Source organism: Typopeltis vanoorti, chromosome 16, assembly GCF_054136105.1.
Source record: "Typopeltis vanoorti isolate ZY-2024b chromosome 16, IOZ_Tvanoo_1.0, whole genome shotgun sequence".
In the NCBI taxonomy this organism is placed as follows: Eukaryota; Metazoa; Arthropoda; class Arachnida; order Uropygi; family Thelyphonidae; genus Typopeltis; species Typopeltis vanoorti.
In genome coordinates, this window is record NC_143564.1 from 35,953,641 (window position 1) to 35,975,742 (window position 22,102).

At 36.8% G+C, this 22,102-nt stretch overlaps 1 protein-coding gene across 1 annotated transcript in view; it reads right to left on the minus strand.

The window, feature by feature from the left end:
• The window catches only part of LOC150097950 (uncharacterized), a 357,533-nt gene that overhangs the window by 58,408 nt on the left and 277,023 nt on the right, over positions 1-22,102 (minus strand). The window contains exon 19 of the mRNA XM_090406633.1: positions 14,330-14,738. Within this exon, the coding sequence (XP_090262759.1) occupies positions 14,330-14,738 (409 nt within the window). The remainder of the gene's footprint in view (positions 1-14,329; positions 14,739-22,102) is intronic.

Sequence of the window (22,102 nt, forward strand, 5' to 3'; positions counted from 1 at the left end):
GATCATCATCTGGAGCATACATCAATATACAAGACAAGCTGAGTTACATTATTAACTGTAAGCTAAAGAAACAATGATTTGATCACATGTTATTCTACTGGCATGACCTCTAGTAAAAAAAAAAAAAAAAATTGCATCAAGCTAAATTCAATTTACCATAACAGGAATAAACATTCTTGCAGATGGTTTTCTTTCAGAAAAAATGGTGTCCTATTCTTAGTATTACAATTCTTATTTTTGCTTTTAAGATACTGGATTTTCTACAGTCCTGTTTATAGTTGTTCTTAGTGAAGAACGTTCGTTCCATGGATCGAATATATACCCTCCATATGTTTGGGATTTTTTTGTTCAGATTGGGGTGGTTGATAATAATCTCACATACTTCCTTAAATTTCCGTTCATACCATGTTTTAGTGCAATGTAGACAGCTAGTGCTTTTCCATCAACTCTGTGTAAGGAATTCAGGGCATGATCAGAAAGGCCAGCTTCACCATAATTATAATATTTAATGTGTCATTTATGTTCTTTTTGTCTGACAGGAATTGTGCATCCTGTTTCTCCTATATATGGTATGTTGCAAGTACAACAAATCTGGTATACTCCAGGGCAGGCTAGTGGGTCTTTGGATGAGTTGAGTAAGCTTTTTAATTTTGCAGGAGGTTTAAAGGTGGCTTTGAGGTTGTATTTTCGTAGTACTGTTTATTTTATCTGATGTTCCTTTAATGCAGGGAATGGTTATAGTTTTACTGCAGTCTGGTTTGTCTTTTTTTTTTTTTTTTTTTTTTTTGAGGTTTTATAGAGAATTTTGTTAATATTGTTTTGGCTGTATCCGTTTTTTTGGAAAGTATTAAAGACAATTTTAAATTTGTCTTTTAGTACCTGTTCGTTGGAACAGATGGTCTGCGCCCTGTTTTTTGGTGTGTTGATGACACCTAGTTTTTGTATTGGTTGTGGTAGAAGTTTATATGTATATATTGTCCTGTATGTGTCATTTTCCTGTAAACAGTGAAGGAAAGATTGCCAGAGGGAAGACGTGTGACAAGTGTATCCAGAAATGGAAGTATGTTGCGTTTTTCAATTTCAATTGTATATGTTTGTGTTGTTTGTTTAGGTGACTAAGGAATGTGTCCAATGTCTGGCAGCCATGGGACATAGTCAACGTATCTAAGCCAGACTTTGGGTTTTAAAGGGGAGGAACCTAAGGCAGGTTGCTCAAAATGTTCCATGGAAAAGTTAGCAATGGGGGGGGGGGGTTAATGGCAAGACCATGCCTGTGCCTTCTTTTTGTAAGTAGAAGCCGTTTTGCCATACAAAATAACCTGACCTCATGTTCATAGAAACCATATCACCTGCTGTAACCATATTTTTCGGTAATTAAATTTGAATGCCTATTTGAAAACTAATAACAATAACTGTCACAAGTAATGTAATATAAAATGTTTATTTTCAATTAGTATTTGGCTCTTATTAGTACAGGATGTGACATAATTAGGAAGTACACAATAAATTTGAACTTGAAAAAATTTGCAAATATTTCAAAATTGAGTAGACTGATATTTTCACTGAAAAAATAAATACTAGTATCAAAGTATACATCAGGGAAATCAATTTCCTGATGGATACATCAGGAAATTGATTTCCCTGATGTATCCATAAGGGTATGAAACTATCAATTCATAGGTTCATACCTTTATAATGGCTTCTTGGAGTACCCGAAGTGCTTTTGGTTTCTTGTGTATTTCAATCTCCATTTGGTATATCTCAAATTCTCAATGGGGTTGAGATGTTGGCTGTTTCCAAGCCACAGCAGTCACTGAATCTAGTGTTCAGTGAGCCACTTATCAACCTATAACAAAAGTTTTTTTTTTTTTTTTTTTTTTTTAAGTACTAAACGCAATTTATAATTGTCATAACGGTAAAGTGGTTTCAGACAGTAGACATCAATTGTTCTGAAATAGTGTGGTACTTGTACATTCACTGAACCCTTTGTGAAATGCAAGCAACCAACACCAAGATATGACACATGGCTCCAGATCATCTGACTGACCGAGAATTTGACTGCTGACACCAGACAGTGAGGGTTGAATTTTTCTCCCGATTGTCTTCGAACTGTATCTCTAATCAGCACCCTGCACGTTTTTCTCATCAGGAAAAAAATTACACTTTTCCACTGATCAGGGAGTCCATTTGGCATGCTCTTTGCACCAATTTAACTGAGTGAATCTCTTTTTGGTTAACAAGTGTTTCTTTTTAGGATGACTGGCTATCAGTCCCTGTCTACTGAATCCTCTCCTGACAAACCTTGCCATAACTCCCATTTGTTCTTGCCGGTCCCATTTCAGTTCTCAGGATGACACACGGCAATTTTTGTGACAGAGCTGCTTTAGAACTATCTTGCCATCGTTTAGGCAATGGCTTTCTTCCCGTCCCCTTTTCCTTTTAGCAGATCTGGTTTCCATCAATTTTAACAGTGGCCACACCACAGTAGATTGATTATGATATCCTCTTGCTGTATTTCTAGCATAAAAAATTCTGATGCAAAAGCAGCAAATATTACATTATATAGAAACCCTGGGGAATGGTAGATGATGCAATACAATGAAATATCTAATGATAAACCAATGAAAATCAACTTTTAACTACTACAAAATGTATTTATGTAAGGTGATGCAGTTTCTATGAACTGCAGTGCATTTTATTAATACTTTGGTTATCTTTAAAGATGTACACCTCTGAAAGGAAATAGTGGAATTTTTTCTTTGTGTTTGAGAAGGGAGAAGTAGGAGGGCACGTGATATTTTATTTAGTTTGTAGGAGCTATAGCCATTGGCCAAGAAAGTATGGCAGAGATATTTAAGTTCTGTGGAAAGAGCTGCATCATTAGAACAAACAGCTGTAGCTGTAAGTGTTTTTAGAATACCGTACTGTTGGACTGGATGATGCAATTGTTTACACAGACCTTCCTGTATGTGTGATAGCTTTCTATAAATGGAAAAAATATAGTGAACCATCTGAACTGGAGGTGAGTAATGTGGCAAGAAAATGCAGTCATTAGATTCTTTAACTACCATGAAGTGAATTTTGGAGTGTTGGCTTCACACAAGAAAAAAAAAAAAAACGCAGAAATGTCACGTCCATGGAGCCAAATAGAAAACAAAGTGTAACCACACTAAGGGCATATATATATATAGCTGTTAAGTGTCTGGTTTTCAAAGTGTTCCATGTAAAAGCTAGCTAATATGGGAGAGTGTGTGTGTGAGGGAGGAGACCAACTGCAGTACCATTAATCTGGATTTTTCCTTGCCAAGTAAAATAACCTGCATACACAATAAATTTGAATAATTCAAATATATCAAAAGGGGATTGGATTAGACTATTAAATCAACGATGTATTAGTGGTCCATTAATAAATAATGAAATGATATTGAAACTAACCATTATGCCTAATTTTTAAGGATGTAATTTTTAACTAGTAATTTGGAATGGACAGAATTATTTTTTATTTCATTAATTTTTTTCTTTTATAAAAGTAGCAATTACCAGTAAGGAAGGCAAGCAACTTATGAAATTTGAACAAATTTATAAGTAAGGATGTATATATAAGCAGGATCTCCTTGGTGAGTTCTACTAACCAAATCATATGAAGATCCTACTATGTCTCAACAAAAAAAATTAAGTTATTGAAAAAAAAAATGGACTTCTTGGCAGAAAGAAATCAATGAAATAAACCCATTTGTATTAAACTACTCCATATTTATGGAGTACCTAAAATCCACAAAGTAGATATTCTCCTATGCTCTATAGTTGAAAGCATATAATCCTACTTATGGACTTGCTCAACAGTTAAGTCATTTAGTACTGTAAGCACAAAATTATTATTCGTGACACCTCCAAGGAGTCCAAAGACTCATCGCAGGAGGACACCTATTGTACAACTCTCCATCTCCACCACCACAACGAACCTCTACTACCAATCATCAACATCAGTGGCATCTACTGGCACCACCACAGCTAGTATTTTTTTTTTTATTTTTTTTTTTTTTGTCTGTAAATTGCACGTGTTCTGAATGGCTGTTTGTCTGTATGCGGAATGAAAAACCAGAGTTTTTTTGGGAAAAAACCCTGCTACCTCTCTGTATGAGGTCAGCTAACTCACATTCAATTGAAAACGCCATGTAAAGATTCCTCCCGTAATGATGAGAATCGAACTCAGGCCTTTTCCAATTGAAAGGCACAACGTACAGTCATTCTTCCAATTGCACTATGGAGGTGCTTATCTACACACCTTCACTAATCACACTTTTACAACTTTCATGGGTGAACCCTAGTTCTATTTGCGATGTATTGAAAAGTATCTTTCGTGTCAGTCATACAGAAGTCCTTTAGTAGCTTATCCATCCTCATAAGGAGCATTCCAGTTCTGTCCAGCTTGGTTCCTCATATCTGAATCCCTTCCACCACTTCCTGATCTAAAAGAAACACAGGTGACCAAATGTGTGCACAGTAGTCAAGATTGATGCACATGAATCAATCTTGTTAGCACATTTTTTGACATCCAGGAAATGCTTTGAATTGTTTTGCCAAGTCTTCTAAAATGTTCTATGAATTTAAACTATCCATCATTACTCCCAAATACCTAATCTCATCAATCTCTTGCAATCCAGTACCATCAATGTGATACACATAGTACATAATATTTTCAACCTAATGTTCATCACCTTACATTTTTCAATATTAAATTAAGAAAGCATATTCTTTGGCCACACTGCCAACTTATCTAAATCATCCTTCAGGATATTTAAAAATCACTTTTATCAGTCACTGTCCTTCCCAGTTCTGCATTATCGGCAAAATAACTCAATACAGTCATCCCTCGACTTACGCGGGGTTCTGTTCCATCAGGCAGGACGTAAGTCAATACATTATAGGGGTTAGGGACTTAACATTAATAAGTATACAGTGATTAATTTTTAATCACTATAAAACTGTACTGTGCATTACTGCCACTATAAAACAGCCAAATCTTCCTCCACTTCATCTTCATTACCTTCCCTAAGTGAAGGACCAGGCTGAAGCTCTTCTGGTGAAACCTGTTTTTTTTTTTTTTTTTTATTAAAATGTCCAATGTGCTTTGCTTATTCCTCTTCTTTTCATCATAAATTTGTCTATTGCAAGCAAACGCATCATGTAATTTCATTATTATTATTCAGGCCTCCATGGAGTCAAAAGACTCATCGTGGGAGGTCCTTCCTAAGAAACACAGTCTATCAAGACTTAGCGTTTGACATTGGGGTCCATGGCTTCAGCCATTTTGAGAATACTGCTAACTGCAGAGAATTTCTACAAGACCCTTCACTGTGAATTGTTTAACTACCTCTCCTTGTTTCTCTTTTTCCTCTTCCTTTGCTCATTCTTTCTCTTCTGCAGCACATTGTTCCTCCAGTTCAACCAATTCTTCATTGGTCAACTCTTCAGGGGCACTTTCTATGAGTTGAACTATGTCATCATCATTCACTTAGAGATTCAGATTGTTTGCTAGGCCCACTATTTCTGCACTCAATTTAGAAAGGTTTTCATTTTCTCCAAAACTTCCAAAATTGTGCCCCAACCTTTTTAATGTCTTTTTCCATATGCCACTCATTACAATGAGAAGTCACTTCGTCTCAAGCTACTGAAATATATTTTTAATAACATAAATATTGAATGCTTTCCAGAATTGCACAAGTCTGGTCGTTTCCTTCATTAGCAGAAATGGCTTGTGAAAAAGTTCTCCATAGATAATTAACCTTATATACTACTAGAACTCCTGATCCATTGGTTGAATCAACGAAGTAGTGTGTGGAGAGAAAACATGACCCTGAACTTGGTGAAGATCACCGCTATAAGATGGATGGCCTGGAGCATTATCTAGAATTAATAAAATTTTAAATTCTACATTTTCTTTCACACAATAGCTTTCTATTTCACTTGCATAACAGTTGATTAAGGCATCCGCAAACAATTTGAGTTATCCACGATTTATATCTCTGCTAATGAACTGGAAGAATATGCTTCGTAATGTTTTTGAAGGTTCGTGGATTCTCATTGTGCCATATCACAAGTGGTTTCAGTTTATATTCAGCCACGTTACCCCCAACAGAATCATAACACGGTCTTTAAGAGCTTTGAAACTTGGCACAGATTTCAGCTTTGTGGATGAGTTGTCTGCTCACATTTTTTTTTCCAAAACAAGGAGGTCCTATCCATATGGAATATTTGCTGTGGCAAATAATTTTCCTCCATAATAATTTTATCCAATTTTTGGCAGCCTTCTCATCAGACTTGCAGATTCACTATATATTTTCACATTATGCAGTATAAAACTGCTGCTTTAATCTCGTGAACTAACCGGAAGAAGAGTTGAATTCTTAGTCTTAATCAGGTCCTGCTTTCTCCTTTAACAAGTTGAAGAGACTTAGTACCTTAGAGGTTATGGTCATAGTGCTAAGAGGTCATTGCGCTTTTGGTTCAGGTCCTCTATGCATGACCGAAGTAGCTTTTTCAATTACTGATAGTACCTTGTCATTGCTTTGTCACTATCATTGAACTTGCAACTTCGTTTCAAGATCAATTGCTCACCTCTTTTGTGGTGAAACTGTATCCTTAGAATATTTCAGTGGGGTGAAAGGCAGCAAAAGTATTCACTGGTTTTAAACTTTCACTAAAACCATGCACATAAAGGATAGGAATGCAAGTTATTTCTTCTGTATTTAAAATAGATACCAAAACTGTTGAAAACCTTTTGATGAATCCTTTAAAATCACTAGATAAAAATGGCAGAAGTAATATGTTGTAATTTTTTTCTGTAAAAGTTACACTGAAGTACAAAGAATGCTGAATATCATCAAGTCTATGATGAGATTCAGCATGGATATAACAGCCTGTATGAGTTTTCCAAAAACCTAGAAAATGTAAGCTACCATATAGTTGAACTAAAAAAAACTAATGGGTTATTTACTTCTAAGGTGAATTGGATCCTGGAATGAGGTGCATTTAGTCTGTCAAGAAACTGCTGTAACTAAGAGGAAGAGCCATTCGAAATTGCAAAAACATTCACAAATCTATACCAATGTGTAGGTCTAGGTGAAATGTTATTAAAATATATTGTTCAAAGTGTACCATGAAAAAGTTGGCAATAGGAAAATTAGAATTGCGTTTCTTTGATTTGTTGATATTTGTTTTTAAAGGAGAAATAACAAGAACATATTTTGGTTCTGGTTATTGGCAGCCTTTTCATCGGAACTTGCAGATTCACTATATATTTTCTCATTATGCAGTACAAAACTGCTGTGTTAATCTCATGAACTGGAAGAAGCATTAAATTCTCCTTGGCAGCCTTCTCATCGGCACTTGCAGATTCACAGTACATTTTCACATTATGCAGCGCAAAATGCTGCTGGAATCTCGTGAACCGACCAGAAGAAGCGTTGAATTCGTAGTCTTAATCGTGCCCTACTTTCTCCTTCAACATGTTGAAGAGACTTATCTTAGTGGTTATGGTCCTAGAACCAAAGGGTATGTGTGCTTTTGGTTCAGGTCCTCTATCCATGACGCAAGTAGCTTTTCCATATTGCCAATAGGACCTTGTCTTTACTTCGTCACTGTCGTCGATTTAATGGGAGGAGATCCTTTCACAAACTCTACGATTTTATCATTATTTTTCAAAATGGTCATCACTGTAGAATGAGACCATCCAAAGTCAATTGAGATCACATTGAGGAGCTTACCAGCTTCATGATGCTTTATAACTTGCAACTTTTTTTCAAGATCGATTGCTCACCTTTCTGCAATTCTTCACTAGGTTTTTTGATTGAGAGTGTAGGAGCCATGTTGCACAAAATATTGCAAAATATTTAATACACAAAACATTTCTCAAACCAAAAATCAACAGAGGAACTGTTGAAGACATTTGCCAATTGCTGAGGAAGGCTGCCACTGTGGACAGGGCTGGTTTTATCATTAGGCGAACCTAGGCAATTGCCTAGGGGTGCTAAGACTTCAATGTAGATGAATTAATTCAAAACTGTGCCAAAGCAAAAGCCCAAAAGATTAATTTTTCATAATTTTTGTATTTAAGATGTAAGAATTTTCTTGCTATATAGATATTAGGAGTAATCATATATGTATATGAAATGTGTTGGTTTTGATTAATAAATTTTTTAATGCTCACAATGATATTATTTTTATAAATATCCACATGTGTAGGTGTACATGTGAATATGACAAAATATATATAGAGAGAGACAATGTATAGGGGTGCCTAAATTTTATTTACCTAGGACATCAGATACTCTCGGACCAGCCCTGACTGAGGATGATACATTGTTGCTAAATAGAAATCTTTTTACTTTACACTCATGTGTTTTGTTTGCAAGTACATCGGAAAATGTTATTTATTCCCTTATGGGATCATGGACATATCTTCAAGCAGACGTGAGTCGAGGGATGACTGTATAAATTTTTTTTTTTTTTAAGTTAGGAAATTATTGACCTTAGTTATCTCATGTTAACTACTTAGGTAGTGCTATTTAGAATTGTTTGTTACTGTTTAATTGACTTCTGTGATCGAGTACTGATTATGCCTGTGATGCATAGGCAAAAATTCTACAGTAATATTATATTTTTATTTGAGTTTTCCCACCATTTTCAGAATTTTTTTGATTTCAACTCACAGTATTTCATTATTGAAACAAAACTGAATATTCCTACTTTAATCATTCCCTATATCATTAATCATCACCAAATTCCTGCCATGTAACCTCAAGGGGTGTATAGGATATGATAGTACTACACAAAAAATTTACATCATTACTAACTTCTTATCTAGAATTTTCTTCCAAATCAGTCTGTTACTTGTAAAGACTCCAACATTATCAGATCTTATATATTTCTATCGTCTAAGGCACTTTGTACCGTATCAATCCACCTATGGTCTTCCTCTGGGTTCATTTTCCTGCCAACCTGGCAGAGAACACTTGTTTTGCTAATCTTTCCTTGCCCATTCTGTATAAGCGTGTTATATTCTTAGTTTTATATATATGGTCTGTGTGACTATGTGACTGCCTTTACCTTTAACTTTACAATTAACATAAATTTTTGTATCACTTAATATCAGACATTCGTTTGCCGACAAATTTGTATTGATTAAAGACTGCGCCAGCCGGCAACTAAACTCTGATACATTATCCAAGAATACTTAAAGAAAATGCAGGGATCATGAGGCATGGTCGTGGTTGCAATTCTTATACCACTATTGGTTTCCCCCTTAATGCACGGTACGTTAGTTTTCAAACGGTAGCTCAATCCGCAGAAAGGATGACAAACTCATTTGATTGTATATAAAGAAACACATTTATTATGGCACAAAGACAAGTATACATGTTAATCAAATACTTAATCTTAAAAGAGTCTGGGTTCCCTTTACTTAATTAATCACATCCAAAACTTCTATGTTATAGTCTCTTACTTGACATAAATTTCTCACTTCTATATGTACATCTATTCTCAGACTCTTATAAGTTACCTAATATTAACACACATGTAATATTGCATATATACACAAGACAACTCAATAATTCTGACATGAACTTCTCTAGGGCAATACTTCTTATTCTTACTTAATCCTCCCTCCAAAATTTTTAGCTAACATTTAATTACATTCTGACCATATAATATTACTGTTCCAAAATCACACAAACAGTTCAGGCCTCAGTGTCCTGTTCACCTGGAGCCTAATATGCTTTCTTCTCAACCGCAGAAAAAAGTGTCCAAATCACAGACTGTTCTTATAGCACCACACAGAAATAGCACGTTTCCTTAACTTCTGCTTCCTTATCCCACAGTTACTTTAATCCAACGTTTAACATAAGAAAATCTTATGCTTACCGTTCTTGCCTTGAACTGGATATTCTGGTCTGCTTACAGTGTCTTCACTGATGGCGGCCTTGCTATTCCTTTGTTTCCATAAGAACCGAAAACACTCATACACAGATTTGAACACTGACGTTGATCTCATCAGTGGCTTTCTTCTTATGGATCTGAATACATTGTAGTTGCAGCATTGGCCCACGTCGCATACATAGCAAGGGGGGATTCTTGATACGCGTGGCAGCAAGCTCTACACAGCTCTCCGACAGGAAACTAGGTGCCGACGAAACCCAGAGACAAGAGAACGATTCGAATCCCTGCCGAAACCTTTATACCTCAGAACAGCTCCCTCACTCGGCGGTGTAGTCACGCATACGGCGACTGCCGATTGGATGCTGTGGCCACGGACTGTTTTTACATGGCTTAAAACATGGTCTAGCTTATACATATTTACCTGGCAATTTATATATGATTTTATATTCCAATTCATTTACAACTATTCTCCATTACACTCATGGGTTATTTTAACACTGTTCAGAGCTTACACACTTGGATATTTACATGTTCTTGGGACATTATTCGTTACATTTCCCCTCCAGGGGCATAAGCATGTCCTTATCCACTCCTTCTGAGATAACTTAATGCTGGGTGGGAAAAAGGGCGACTCATCGTTTTTTTCCGACACAACAAGTGATCATACCACCTGAGATTAGCTCTGCTAACGCATTCCTGGATGCTGACAAGTTAAAGTTCTTTCTTAATATCCTCATTTTTAATATGATATTGTCATTGATGCCATCTGTTCACACCTCTAATTCTTCTCAGGACTCTCATATCTCTCTAGTCTTTTACTTCTGACCCAGCTCTCAGATCCATAAGTTAAAACTGGTTTGAACACTGTCTTGTATACAGCTAATTTCTCTCTTAATCCATATGAATTTATTCAATTTACTTCCTACCATACCAGCTTTGTTGATTCTGTTGTCTATTTCCATCTTCACTAAAAATCATGCCTAAGTAGCTGAAATGTTTTACTTGTTCCACCAGTTCTCCATTCATAACCCAGTTGACATTTTCAATGATTCTGCCTATTTTCATTGTCTGTCTTTTTATTGCTGACCTTCATACCATATCTATTACAACAGTTATTCAATTTAGTCAGTGAATCTTGCAGACTTGTAGCAGATTTATTTAGAAGTATAACATCATCCACATAAAGCAAAGAGCTGACATTAACATCTCCAATTTTGATATCATGTTTAATACCACTTTCCTTCATAATGTGATTCATATAGATAATGAATAACATAGGGGATAATGTACATCCTTGTCTCACATCAGATTTAACATTAAACCATCTTCCTGTTCTTCCTTCAATTGTAACTGCTGACTTAAAACTCAAATAAAGACTAAGTATTGCTTGATATAAGGCCCCATCGACACCATATAACTGTAGCGTATTGAATAGCTTCTCTCTTGGCACCTCTCTTGCCTTTTCCAGATCTACAAAACTTAAATACAGATCTCTGTTATATTCCCATGCTTTCTCAACTATTTGTCGTAAAGTGAAGATCTGATTCTGACTGAGTCTATTTGGCCTGAATCCAGCTTGTTCTTCCACAATTCTTCTCAACCGTTTCTCAAGTATACTGCATAAATCTTGTCCGGAACACTCAGTAGGGAAATACCTCTGCATTTCTCATGTTCAGTTTTATTTCCCTTTTTATATATGGGTACTATTAGAGCTGTATTCCAATTATCAGAAATTCATCCCTCTGTCCAGGCATTCTGAACTATGTAGTGCAGCCACTGTAAGACATTTATACCACCATACTTCAGCATTTCTGGTCGAATATCATCTACTCCTGCTGCCTTTCCACATATCAAGCCTTTGATGGCTTTTTCTACTTCAAGTATGGATATGCATTCCTGACTGCATGCCTGGTCAGTGTTTTTTTACCACTGTGCTGTCATCACTGCTTGTTTCATTTAGCAGTTTTTCAAAGTAATTACTCTATACTTCAAGGATATCTTTTTTCTCCTTTTTTCGTGTCACCTTTGTCATCTCTAATCTTTTACAGCACTCTTTCCTCCATTTCTGAGCTACAACAACCTCCAGAGTATCTTATCACCTTCTTGATATTTATTTTCTATGCTCCTGCCAAAGTCCGCCCATGACTTTTGTTTAGCTAGTTTTACACATTGTTTAGCTTTTTTACATTTATACAAATTAAAGACTAGATGCCTTAGTACCGACCATTGAGGTGCTCTATTAGTCACCCACTTTCACTTAAAGGAGACTCAAAAACAAAAGTAGCATATATATTAAAGATCAATAAGTCTCAGGATGGTGGTTAAAGTAGTGGAAAAGTTTAAGGTAAAATCAACAGCTTTTTTTTTTTCTCCTAGATTCCATTCTACTATATCTTACTGTCAGCCACTATCCATGCAATCCACCTTCATACTTATTTCTATTTGTTCCAACTTATCTAAGATTTTTCCCCATGACGAATTGGTGAATTGGATAGGAAGGTGGTTGATGGAGAGATATCAGAGAGTAGTTTATTCAGGAGTTGAGTCCAAAAGACAGCTTGTGACCAGTTGTGTGCTGCATGGTTCTGTTCTTGGACCACCACTTTTTGATTTGTTCATGAACGATATAGGAAAGGATCCAAGAGGAAGTGTTCACTTGTTTGCCGATGATGCAAAGTTGGGTAGAGCAGTAGTGAGTGCACAGGATGTGAAAATTTTGCAAGATGATTTGGATAGTTTGGAGGACTGGGCTAAGGAAAATGGATGTCGATTTAATGTGGCAAAGTGTAAAGTTATGCATTTTGGGGTGAAAAGATTAGCAGCAGTATATCACGTTGGTGGAATGGTACTTCAGGAGATTGATGAGGACAGGGATTTGGGAGTGTTGTTGGATAGGGAGTTGAAGTTTAGGGGACACATCGCAAAAGTGGCTAAATCAGCTCATCAAATCACTTGGTTGCTGAAAAATACTTTAACAAGCAGAGACAAACAAGTTATTGTTCCTCTGTATTGAGCCTTGATAAAGACCCCATCTAGACTACCGTGCCCAGATATGGGCGCCAGGGTGTCTTCTGGATGGGGAGGAGGTGGAGAGGATCCAGAGACAAGTGACCAAGATGATAGCAGGTCTATGGAATGAACCTTATGAGAACAGGTTGAAGATTTGTGGGTTGCAAAAATTGGTTGATAGGCAGAAAAGGGGTGATATGATTGAGACATTCAAATTACTGAAGGGTTTCTATAATATTAATTCAGAAGATATTTTGAGAATAGGACTGGTGGTGGGAGGACTAGGGGCCATTCATGGAAGCTGGGCAAGAATGTGATTAGCAAGAGTGTTAGAGCTAGGTTTTTTACTTGGAGAGTGGTGAATGAGTAGAATAAGCTGCCAGAGTCTGTTGTGGGTGCTATGACTGTGAATGAATTCAAGGTGAGGTATGGTAGATACTATGTGAATGTCGAGTAGTTGTTCTTGACATGTTAGCGCCTCCCTCGATGAGTTTCGACTCCTTGGAGTTGCCCGAAATAATAATAAGTATTCTGTCAAGTGCTTTTGCCAAGAAGAACAGTATCATGGTCTAGCCATTTCCTGCTTTCCAAATCTGCTGTCCTCTTACGAAATGTGAATAATTTACTAGAGGTCTAAATTATACCTTTTCAAAGCTGTTCTGTAGACTATCATATTCCTATTCATTCATTCCTTGATTTTACCTTAAACTTTTCCACTACTTTAACTACCATCCTGAGACTAAAAGATATTTAATATATGCTACTTCTGTTTTTGAGTCACCTTTAAGTAAAAGCACAATCACAACCTTTTCCTACTCTCTTGCCCTTGCATTCTCATATCATCCAATCCCATTGATACAGTCACATTTTTCATATGCTGATATTTTTCGATATGCTCAACCAACACCTCCAATTCTGCCTATCTAAATTAGAATATCAGTGTCACATCAACTGCAAAGTCTGTAAGATATTTTTCACTTAGTTATAAATTTAAGATGCCACGAAATTATATTCTTGTTAAATCCTTTATCCAAGTTGTAAGCAAACAAAGTTTGCTCCTGAAGTATCTTCAAACTAAGCTACTTGTATATAGAGCATGATGCCTTCACATTAATTGACTTAGTATCCCATAATACAATCCCTCTGGGTGTGTATAATGCTATGCATTATCGGAAAGATCATTATATAGTCCACTTTTGACCTTTGAGGTCACATCAGTGGAAGACTGATCCAGAAGCGATACCAAGATTGAAGTAATGCAGAAGATCTTGTGATACTTGATGTGACAATGTTTAATCTATAAAACTAAGTCTTAAAAACTAATTCTACATTTTCAAATTCTTTTAATAAACTATTCAGTTGAAATCAATTTAGCTCCTACCTCCTAATGGCAAGTCATTTCCTGATGGATCCTCTGATCTCCATGCATTTAGGTTAACAACAACTGAAGTATTACCTCCACATGGTATCATCACATTCGAGTACATGGGAACTGGAAGAAATGTCACTGGTGGTGTTGGGGTTGGAAGAGATGATGGAAAAATAGGCTGGGAGGTAGGGCCAATGGCATCAGGGGATGAAAGACTAGTATAAGGTTGAGAGGGTGAAACCTGGGAAGGAATAACAGGAGTCATATTAGTACAGTCTTGATCATCCAAGTCAGAGATCTGGGTAAAACAAATACTGGAATCACATGGAGAACATTCAGTAATCATGAAGGGTAATGATGACGTGTCTGTAATTATCTCTAGTAAAGATGAACCAGTTCTATCTGCTCCAAGGCTCAGCTGCTGAAAAGTTAGATAATTATAAAACATAACACACTGATTACTTAAGCTTTAAATATGTAAGTATATTATATCAAAGATTATCATTAACATCAGTTCTAAGGCTCAAAAATGGTATCTATACCCATTTCAAGAGATTCTTCCTTTCTACACACAATATTATTATACTTCACCTTCTCACTGTTTGCCCACTATCTAATCTGCTAATGTATTCCATTCACCAACTAGTTTCTATGCAAAGAATCTACACTTATCTCACATTCAAAATATTTTTACACATGCTTTTGAGGGATGGCCACATCACAGATCCAGTAAATCCATTCAATAAGATGGATTAATTATTTGCCTCTAGAATCTTCTCTAGCAGTTCTTAAACATTCAAATGGATAAGACTTAACAGAAGTTGTTGGTTATTCATCCCTATTTAAGTGAATTACAATACACTAATTACTAATTATATTGTCTAATGGATATCAGGAGGCTGCTTGGAAGGACAAAAGAGAATAGTGTGACAAGAATGGTAGTCAATGTGTTGCCTAGGTATGACTGTGGTGAAATGAGACAGAGAGCAAGGATTATGAATGATATTCTGGCTGAAATGTGTGAGGAGATGGGAGTACAGTTTGTTAATGTGTGGAATGAGTTTGAGGGATGAAGTGAGCTGTATGGGAGCGATGGACAGCATTTGAGTGGTAATGGTGCCAGTCGCTTGGAGAGACTGCTGCTGGAAGGTAGAGAAGTGAATAGAGAGAATGAAAATCAGATCGAGAGGGGAGTGATGTGGAAAAGCAGGAGAGTAAGACAGCAGAGATTGAAGAGGTGGATATGAATGGAGAAGTGAGTAGTAGGAGTATAGAAAATGAAAGAATGGGTGTGCAAGAGGAGCAGGGAAATGGGGAGAGTCAGGGTGGACAGGGATACACAGCGTAAGAAAGGTGGATGCTCCAAGAGGAGGTGAGAAAATGTGTAGGCAGGAAAGGAATGGGATGACCAGGGATCAAGAGGAAACAGCTGGAATTGAAAAGGGTTCTAAAATGAAGAAGCAGAAAGGGAAATGGCCCCAGTCGAGCATGGAGAGATCAAATCGAATGAGTCGTATCAGTGGAACTAGCTGTAGATTCAGAAATGAGCAGTTGTGTTTGTATACAAACGCTAGAAGTATAAGAAACAAGGTAGATGAAATGGTTGCACTAATTGCATCTATTCACCAAAAATTGTCTGAATAAGTGAGACATGTTTGGAAGAGGATGACTTCCTCACAGGAATAGAGATGGAAAGGTATGATGTGTTTCGTGAGGACAGAATAGGTAAAAAGGGAAGAGGAGTGGTATTGATGATAGAGAAAGTTATGTCGATACAAAGTAGAGATGCAAGATGGAAATAGTGCCAGTGGTTTTGAGGCAGTATGGTGTGAGATAGAGGTGAATGGAATAAAATATACTTGGTGGGATGTTGTTATATACCAGTAATGTGGACGGTGGCAAATTAGCCAAACAAATAAGAAAAGGGAGATCATTATGGGTGATTTTAATTATGGCAATATAGACTGGAATGATGAGATAGCAACTGGAAGTAAAGAAAATGAGTTCCTTGAGTTTTTGAGGGATAACTACCTCATACAGTATGTAACAGAGGGCACACGAGGATTAAGAGTCTTGGATTTGGTCATCTCATCAGAGGATGTAATTATAAATGAGGTGTTAAATCATCCACCAATTAGTGAGAGTGACCATGAGGTGATTACCTGAGTGGTTGCCAGCAGTGTGAGGACCCCTGTGAAAAAAGGATATATGTGGAACTACAAGGGGGTTGATTATGAAGAGCTCAGGAGACAGCTTGTGGGTGTAGCGTGGAATGAGGAGTTCATTGGAAAAGAGATCAATGCAGGTTGGGGGATTTTCAAATACTATATAGTTGATGCAATGTCTAAATGTATTCCAAGGGTGAGAAGGTTAAATTAGGTAGGTGTGAGATGGATGAATAAAGAGATTAAGCACGCAATACAGAGAAAGAGGGCATTGTGGAGTCAGCATAAGAGAAGTGGAAATAACAAATTTCATGAGGTCTACAAAGACCAGGCAAGGAGGGTGACTTGGTTGCAGAGAGTAGCTAAAGAGAGCTATGAACAGCAGTTAGCTAATGATGCCAAAAAGAATCCTAGGGAGTTCTTTTGATATGTAGCCAGCAAAAGAAAGAATGATTATGGAAGGATGACATTGATTGGAGAAAATGGTATAAAGACAGCTGTTGCAGAATGTGTGGTGGAGATACTTAATGAGCAGTTCAGAAAGATCTTTGAATCTTGTGAATGTGACTTCATGGAGGGATTGAGAGCAATTGATGGAGAGGGGAGACTGACTGCAAGTGAGCAAGAGGTGTTTAGGGAGTTGAGTAAACTAGATGTAAATAAGGCTGTGGGACTTAATAATATATCACTGCGTATTCTGAATAAAAGTGCCAGAGTGTTGACTCCTGCCTTGAGATATTTATTTTAATACGAGTCTTGCACTTGGTCAAGTTCCTAAGGAGTGGAAGATTGTGCCACTTCATAAAGGAGGTGATCAAACTCGAGCATCAAACTATAGGCCTATCTGTGTGTCAGGTGTTGTGGTTAAGTTATTGTAAGTTCAATGTTGAAAAATGTAAGGTTTTAAAATTTGGAAAACAAAGATGGGATGTAGAATTTATGCTTGGTGAGAATATATTGTTGGAGGTAGAGGAAATACGTGATCTGTGGGTGATAGTGGATAAGGATCTAAAATTTAGGTGACATCGCAAAAATTGTGAAGACAACTCAAAGGCTTCTGGGAATGATGCAGAGGACACTGACGTGTAGAAGTAGGGAGATTCTTGTTCCGTTGTACAAGGCTTTGATTAGGCCAAACATGGATTATTGTGCCCAGATTTGGTCCCTTAGTTTTCAGAAGGATGACGAGATGTTGGAAAGGGTCCTAAGGTGACTGACTAAGGTAGTTTCTGACCTCTGGAATGTCAAGCATGAGGAAAGATTGAGAAGATGTAATTTGCAGTCTCGTGGACAGGAGGAAGAGGGGAGATATGATAGAGACCTACAAGTTGGTAAGGGGTTGTTATAGGATCAATGGTGGAGAAGTTCTACAGAGAATAGTGGGAGATCAGGGGAGAACCAGAGATCATCACTTGAAACTGTATAGGAAGTGAGAGGCAGTTTTTTTTTCATGCAGAGTTGTGAATGATTGGAATGCCTTGCCTGAGGGTGTAGTGTCTGCAAGGAGTCTGAGCGTGTTTAAGACTCGGTATGATGAGATGTGTGTGATAAAAGGACCTCCCAGATGAGTCTTTGACTCCATGAGGTCTTTGGGTAATAATAATAATAATATTTCAGCAAAATCAAACTGTCATCATCTACATATATATGCACAGAGGAACTTAATGGGTAAATGAGGATGAGGCATGCTGGCCAAAGTCAAGTCTGAAGTCCTAAGACCATTCCGAATATATGGCATGGTATATGGAATGAAATCCCGAACTATCTATCCAACTCCAGAACAGACTGCACAAAATCTATTACCATTCCACATATCCAGAGCACATCAGTATGCCAGAAAAAAAAATACAATAAAACCACTTACAGACCATATAGGAAATTGGCATCCTTTATCTGCTCCAAAAAAGACCAACATTCTCTACACCTGCCAGATGCTTGGCAGGTTCCATGCAGTTGCAAATTGTTCAATTAAGTCAGATAGAAAGGACAGCCAATATCAGAATTGCCAAACATAGGGACTATATCAAGTTCCAACACTACTGGAACTGTGGACTTGGTCATGATGTTCACACCCACAAAATATACAGGAAGATGGTCAGGCTACTGTACCAAAGCAAGTATGAAAAATTATTCCTAGAATATGTCTCAGCCTTAACTAGTCAAACAAGTTTAGTTGAGTGGAACTGTACGAAATCAGGGTATAACTCATCCTCCAACCCCAACAGCCAAGACTAATTACCCTACTAGAGGACACCAGGTTAACTTTGCTATGAGTCAGCCTCATTAACCCATTAAGTGGATGAATGAGGTTGAAGCAGTATAGGATGTGTGTGCATATGTCATGCTATACTGTATACCTTTACATGCCAATTTGGACTTTCTGAAAGTCCAAATTGGCAACACTTGAAAATGGTAGTGGCACTAGTGTTGTCAGTGAAAGTAGTGTTAGATTTGAGTTGTGCTACAAAGTGTTTTTTTTAGTGTGTGTGTGTGTGTGTGTGTGTGTGTGTATGTGTATATATATATATATATATATATAGCAGAGCTTTTTATTGCCAATTGCCCTGCATATTTTCAGTCTGGATATAAGTGTCCTTCAGTAATATTGTTTATACTGTGTTTTGCTACTTGTTTGTTCTTACTGCTTCTGAATATGTCATCTGTAAAAAGTGCAAGTCAGCAGCATGGAAAGCACTGATATGAAGATAGAGTTCTGCCTTTAGATTTTTCACAGTGGATGTATACACTGAAAAATGTGAAAAATTTGTGGACTGTTTGGGTAAAGTGAAAAGAAAGTAAGCATTAACGTGTTGTGAAAAGAGTTTTGATAGATTTGAGTAATTAGAAACAAATGAATTTCAGAACCATAGTAGAGAAGCTTTAGGCAAGAGTTAGTGAAAATGAAAAGTGAAATGAAACATCTAAAGAAGATGTTTCATTTCACTGGAAGGAAGGAGGAAGTTAGTATTATGAAGATAGTCAAATGATAGTCATATATCATTGTATGGAGACAATCATTAGAGCTCTGACGATAAATTGCACAAATCATGTTTCCTGGTAGAACAATGAAACAAATAACTGGTGTTTTCAGAAAATGAAAGGGCAAGCATCAAAATCTGTGGTAGTCATGAAGACAAAAGAATTAGTTGTGGAAAATGAATGTGGATAGAGATTTGAGGAAGTTATTGCAGCAGCTAAACGATAATAGTGTTGTTGGAAAAGTTGTCAGCATGTTGCCCAGATACGACAACAGTGAATTGAGAAGGAGAGCAGAGATAATGAACAGTAAGATATCAGTTGTGTAAGGCAAAGGGCAGTAAGTATGCAAATTTCTAGAGAATTTGAAGAAGAGTTGGAATGGTTTAAAGTTGATGGATTCGGTTTGATGGGTTTTTGGGCATTCATAAAGGTTATTGTTTTCTGAGAAGGCACACAGACAAGATTATTATTATCCAGGCCTCCATGGAATCAAGACTCATCGAGGGAGGTCATTCTTAGGAAACAAAGTGTATCATACCACACCTTAAACTCATTGACTGTTCTCACTCTCACCACTCCATTAGGCAATGCATTCCACGGTTCAACCACCCTCCATGCAAAGAAACCACTCTTCACCCTCTTGCTCGCAGTTTCCTTTCGTAACTTCCAGGAATGGCCCCTTGTCATTGCTCTTCTCCACCATTCCACCAAGTGAAAGAACTCCCCAATGTCTACCCTGTAACTGCCTCAACAGTTTAAAAGTCTCGATCATATCACCTCTCCTTCTATCCACCAAACTCTGCAGTCCACATTCCCTCAGCCGATCCTCATAACCAAAATTGTACAGTCCTGAAACCATCTTTGTCATCTGTCTCTGTACCCTTTCCACAGTTAATTTATCCTCGTCAAATCCTGGGGACTAAATCTGAGAATAGTCCAAGCGTGGTCTGATCAGAGACTTATACAACAGAATGATAACCCTTTTATCTCTGCAGGTCAGTGTCCTTCTCATAATTGCAGCAATCCTCTGTGTTAACTTCACCACCTTATTTTAGATACTTAAGGGATTTGATCATAGTGTCAGTACTATCAAATCCTAAACTACACTCAAAATCTGTGCATCAAGCTAATAACATAAAATTAATAAACAAAATTTAATAAACTAATAAAAAAATTCAAATGTATTTTCACTAACTACAGGTATCGCTTGCTTAATGCAGGATTTGATTAACGTGGTGAAATTAATTGTGACAATCCATTTATATACGCGACAAGTTTTAATTAATGCGCCTTTAAATGTACCAAATTTCCACCAAATACGACACCACTTCTACAGCCAATGGACATGGCAACTTTCAAAGCCTATTTTCTTAAAAAGAAATTATCAAAGGCAGTAGAAACAACAACGGGAAGAAATGCGATTATGCTCCAAGAATATTGGAGCAATGTTAACATTAAACATGCAATTGAAAATATTCATGATTCGTGGGAGAGTCTTCTAGCTACATGAGAGCTGTTTGGAAAAACCTTGTGCAGAATGAGCTAATGACTTTGGTGATTTTTTTCAAAATCATGTGAATAATGTGGATGAAGAAATTGTTCAAATTGGTAAAGACTTTGGTTTGATGCAGAAGATGTTAAAGAATTATCATATCAATAAAAGATCAGTGACAACGATCTTCTTGAAATTGAACAACACGCATATGAAGACAACGAAGAAATGGAATGTGAAGATGAAGTTACAAAGGAGATAACAATCAAATAACTGGATGGAATATTTCACAGTTTAGAATTGCTTAAGCAGCAAGTAATGGATATGGTTCCAGATGTTAATTGAACAATGCTTGTTTGCAGAGGTCTAGACATTTGCTTTATTATCTTAGAATTTATGCTGATAAGAAAAAACTAACTGTTCAAATGACGCCTGATAACTTTTTTTTGATAAAAAATTGCAGTAACTAATGTAGGTACAAGCATTTATTAAACATTTACTTCATTTTTTATCTATCCTAAATAAGGGTCAAAGCTGTATAACTGAGAGGAGACCTCCACATAGCCTTTAAAGGAATGCAGAGAACCGACCAGGACTTCTGATCTAATGTCCAATCCTCAACTTTGCATGGTGCATCCTGTTAGGTATCTACCTGGATACTGAATGAATGCGGATGGGCTGGCAATTTGGAATTTAGCCAACCAAACTGCATTCTTATTGGCTTAAGCCAAAATACAAAATGGTACAACATGACGGAGTTTCATGCCAGCTGAGGCGTCTCCCAGTTAAACAAGCCCCCCCCCCCCTCCCTCACTAGAAAGTGCCTTAGAAGATAGAAATATAAAATCTGATAATGTTGGAGTCTTGACAAGTAACAGACTGATTTGGAGGAAAATTGTAGATAGGAAATTAGTAATGATCTAAATTTTTCATGTAGTACTATCATATCCTTACATCCCTTGAGGGTACATGGTAGGAATATGATGATTAATTATTAATACAGTAATCGATCATGGACAAATTGTAATTTTTACCATTGATTATTATATTTGATTAATGTGATTTTGCTATACGCGGTAACATCGAGGGATTAATTATGTTAATCAAGGTATACCTGTATATGCAAAAGTTCTATTTTTCTTAAGAGTT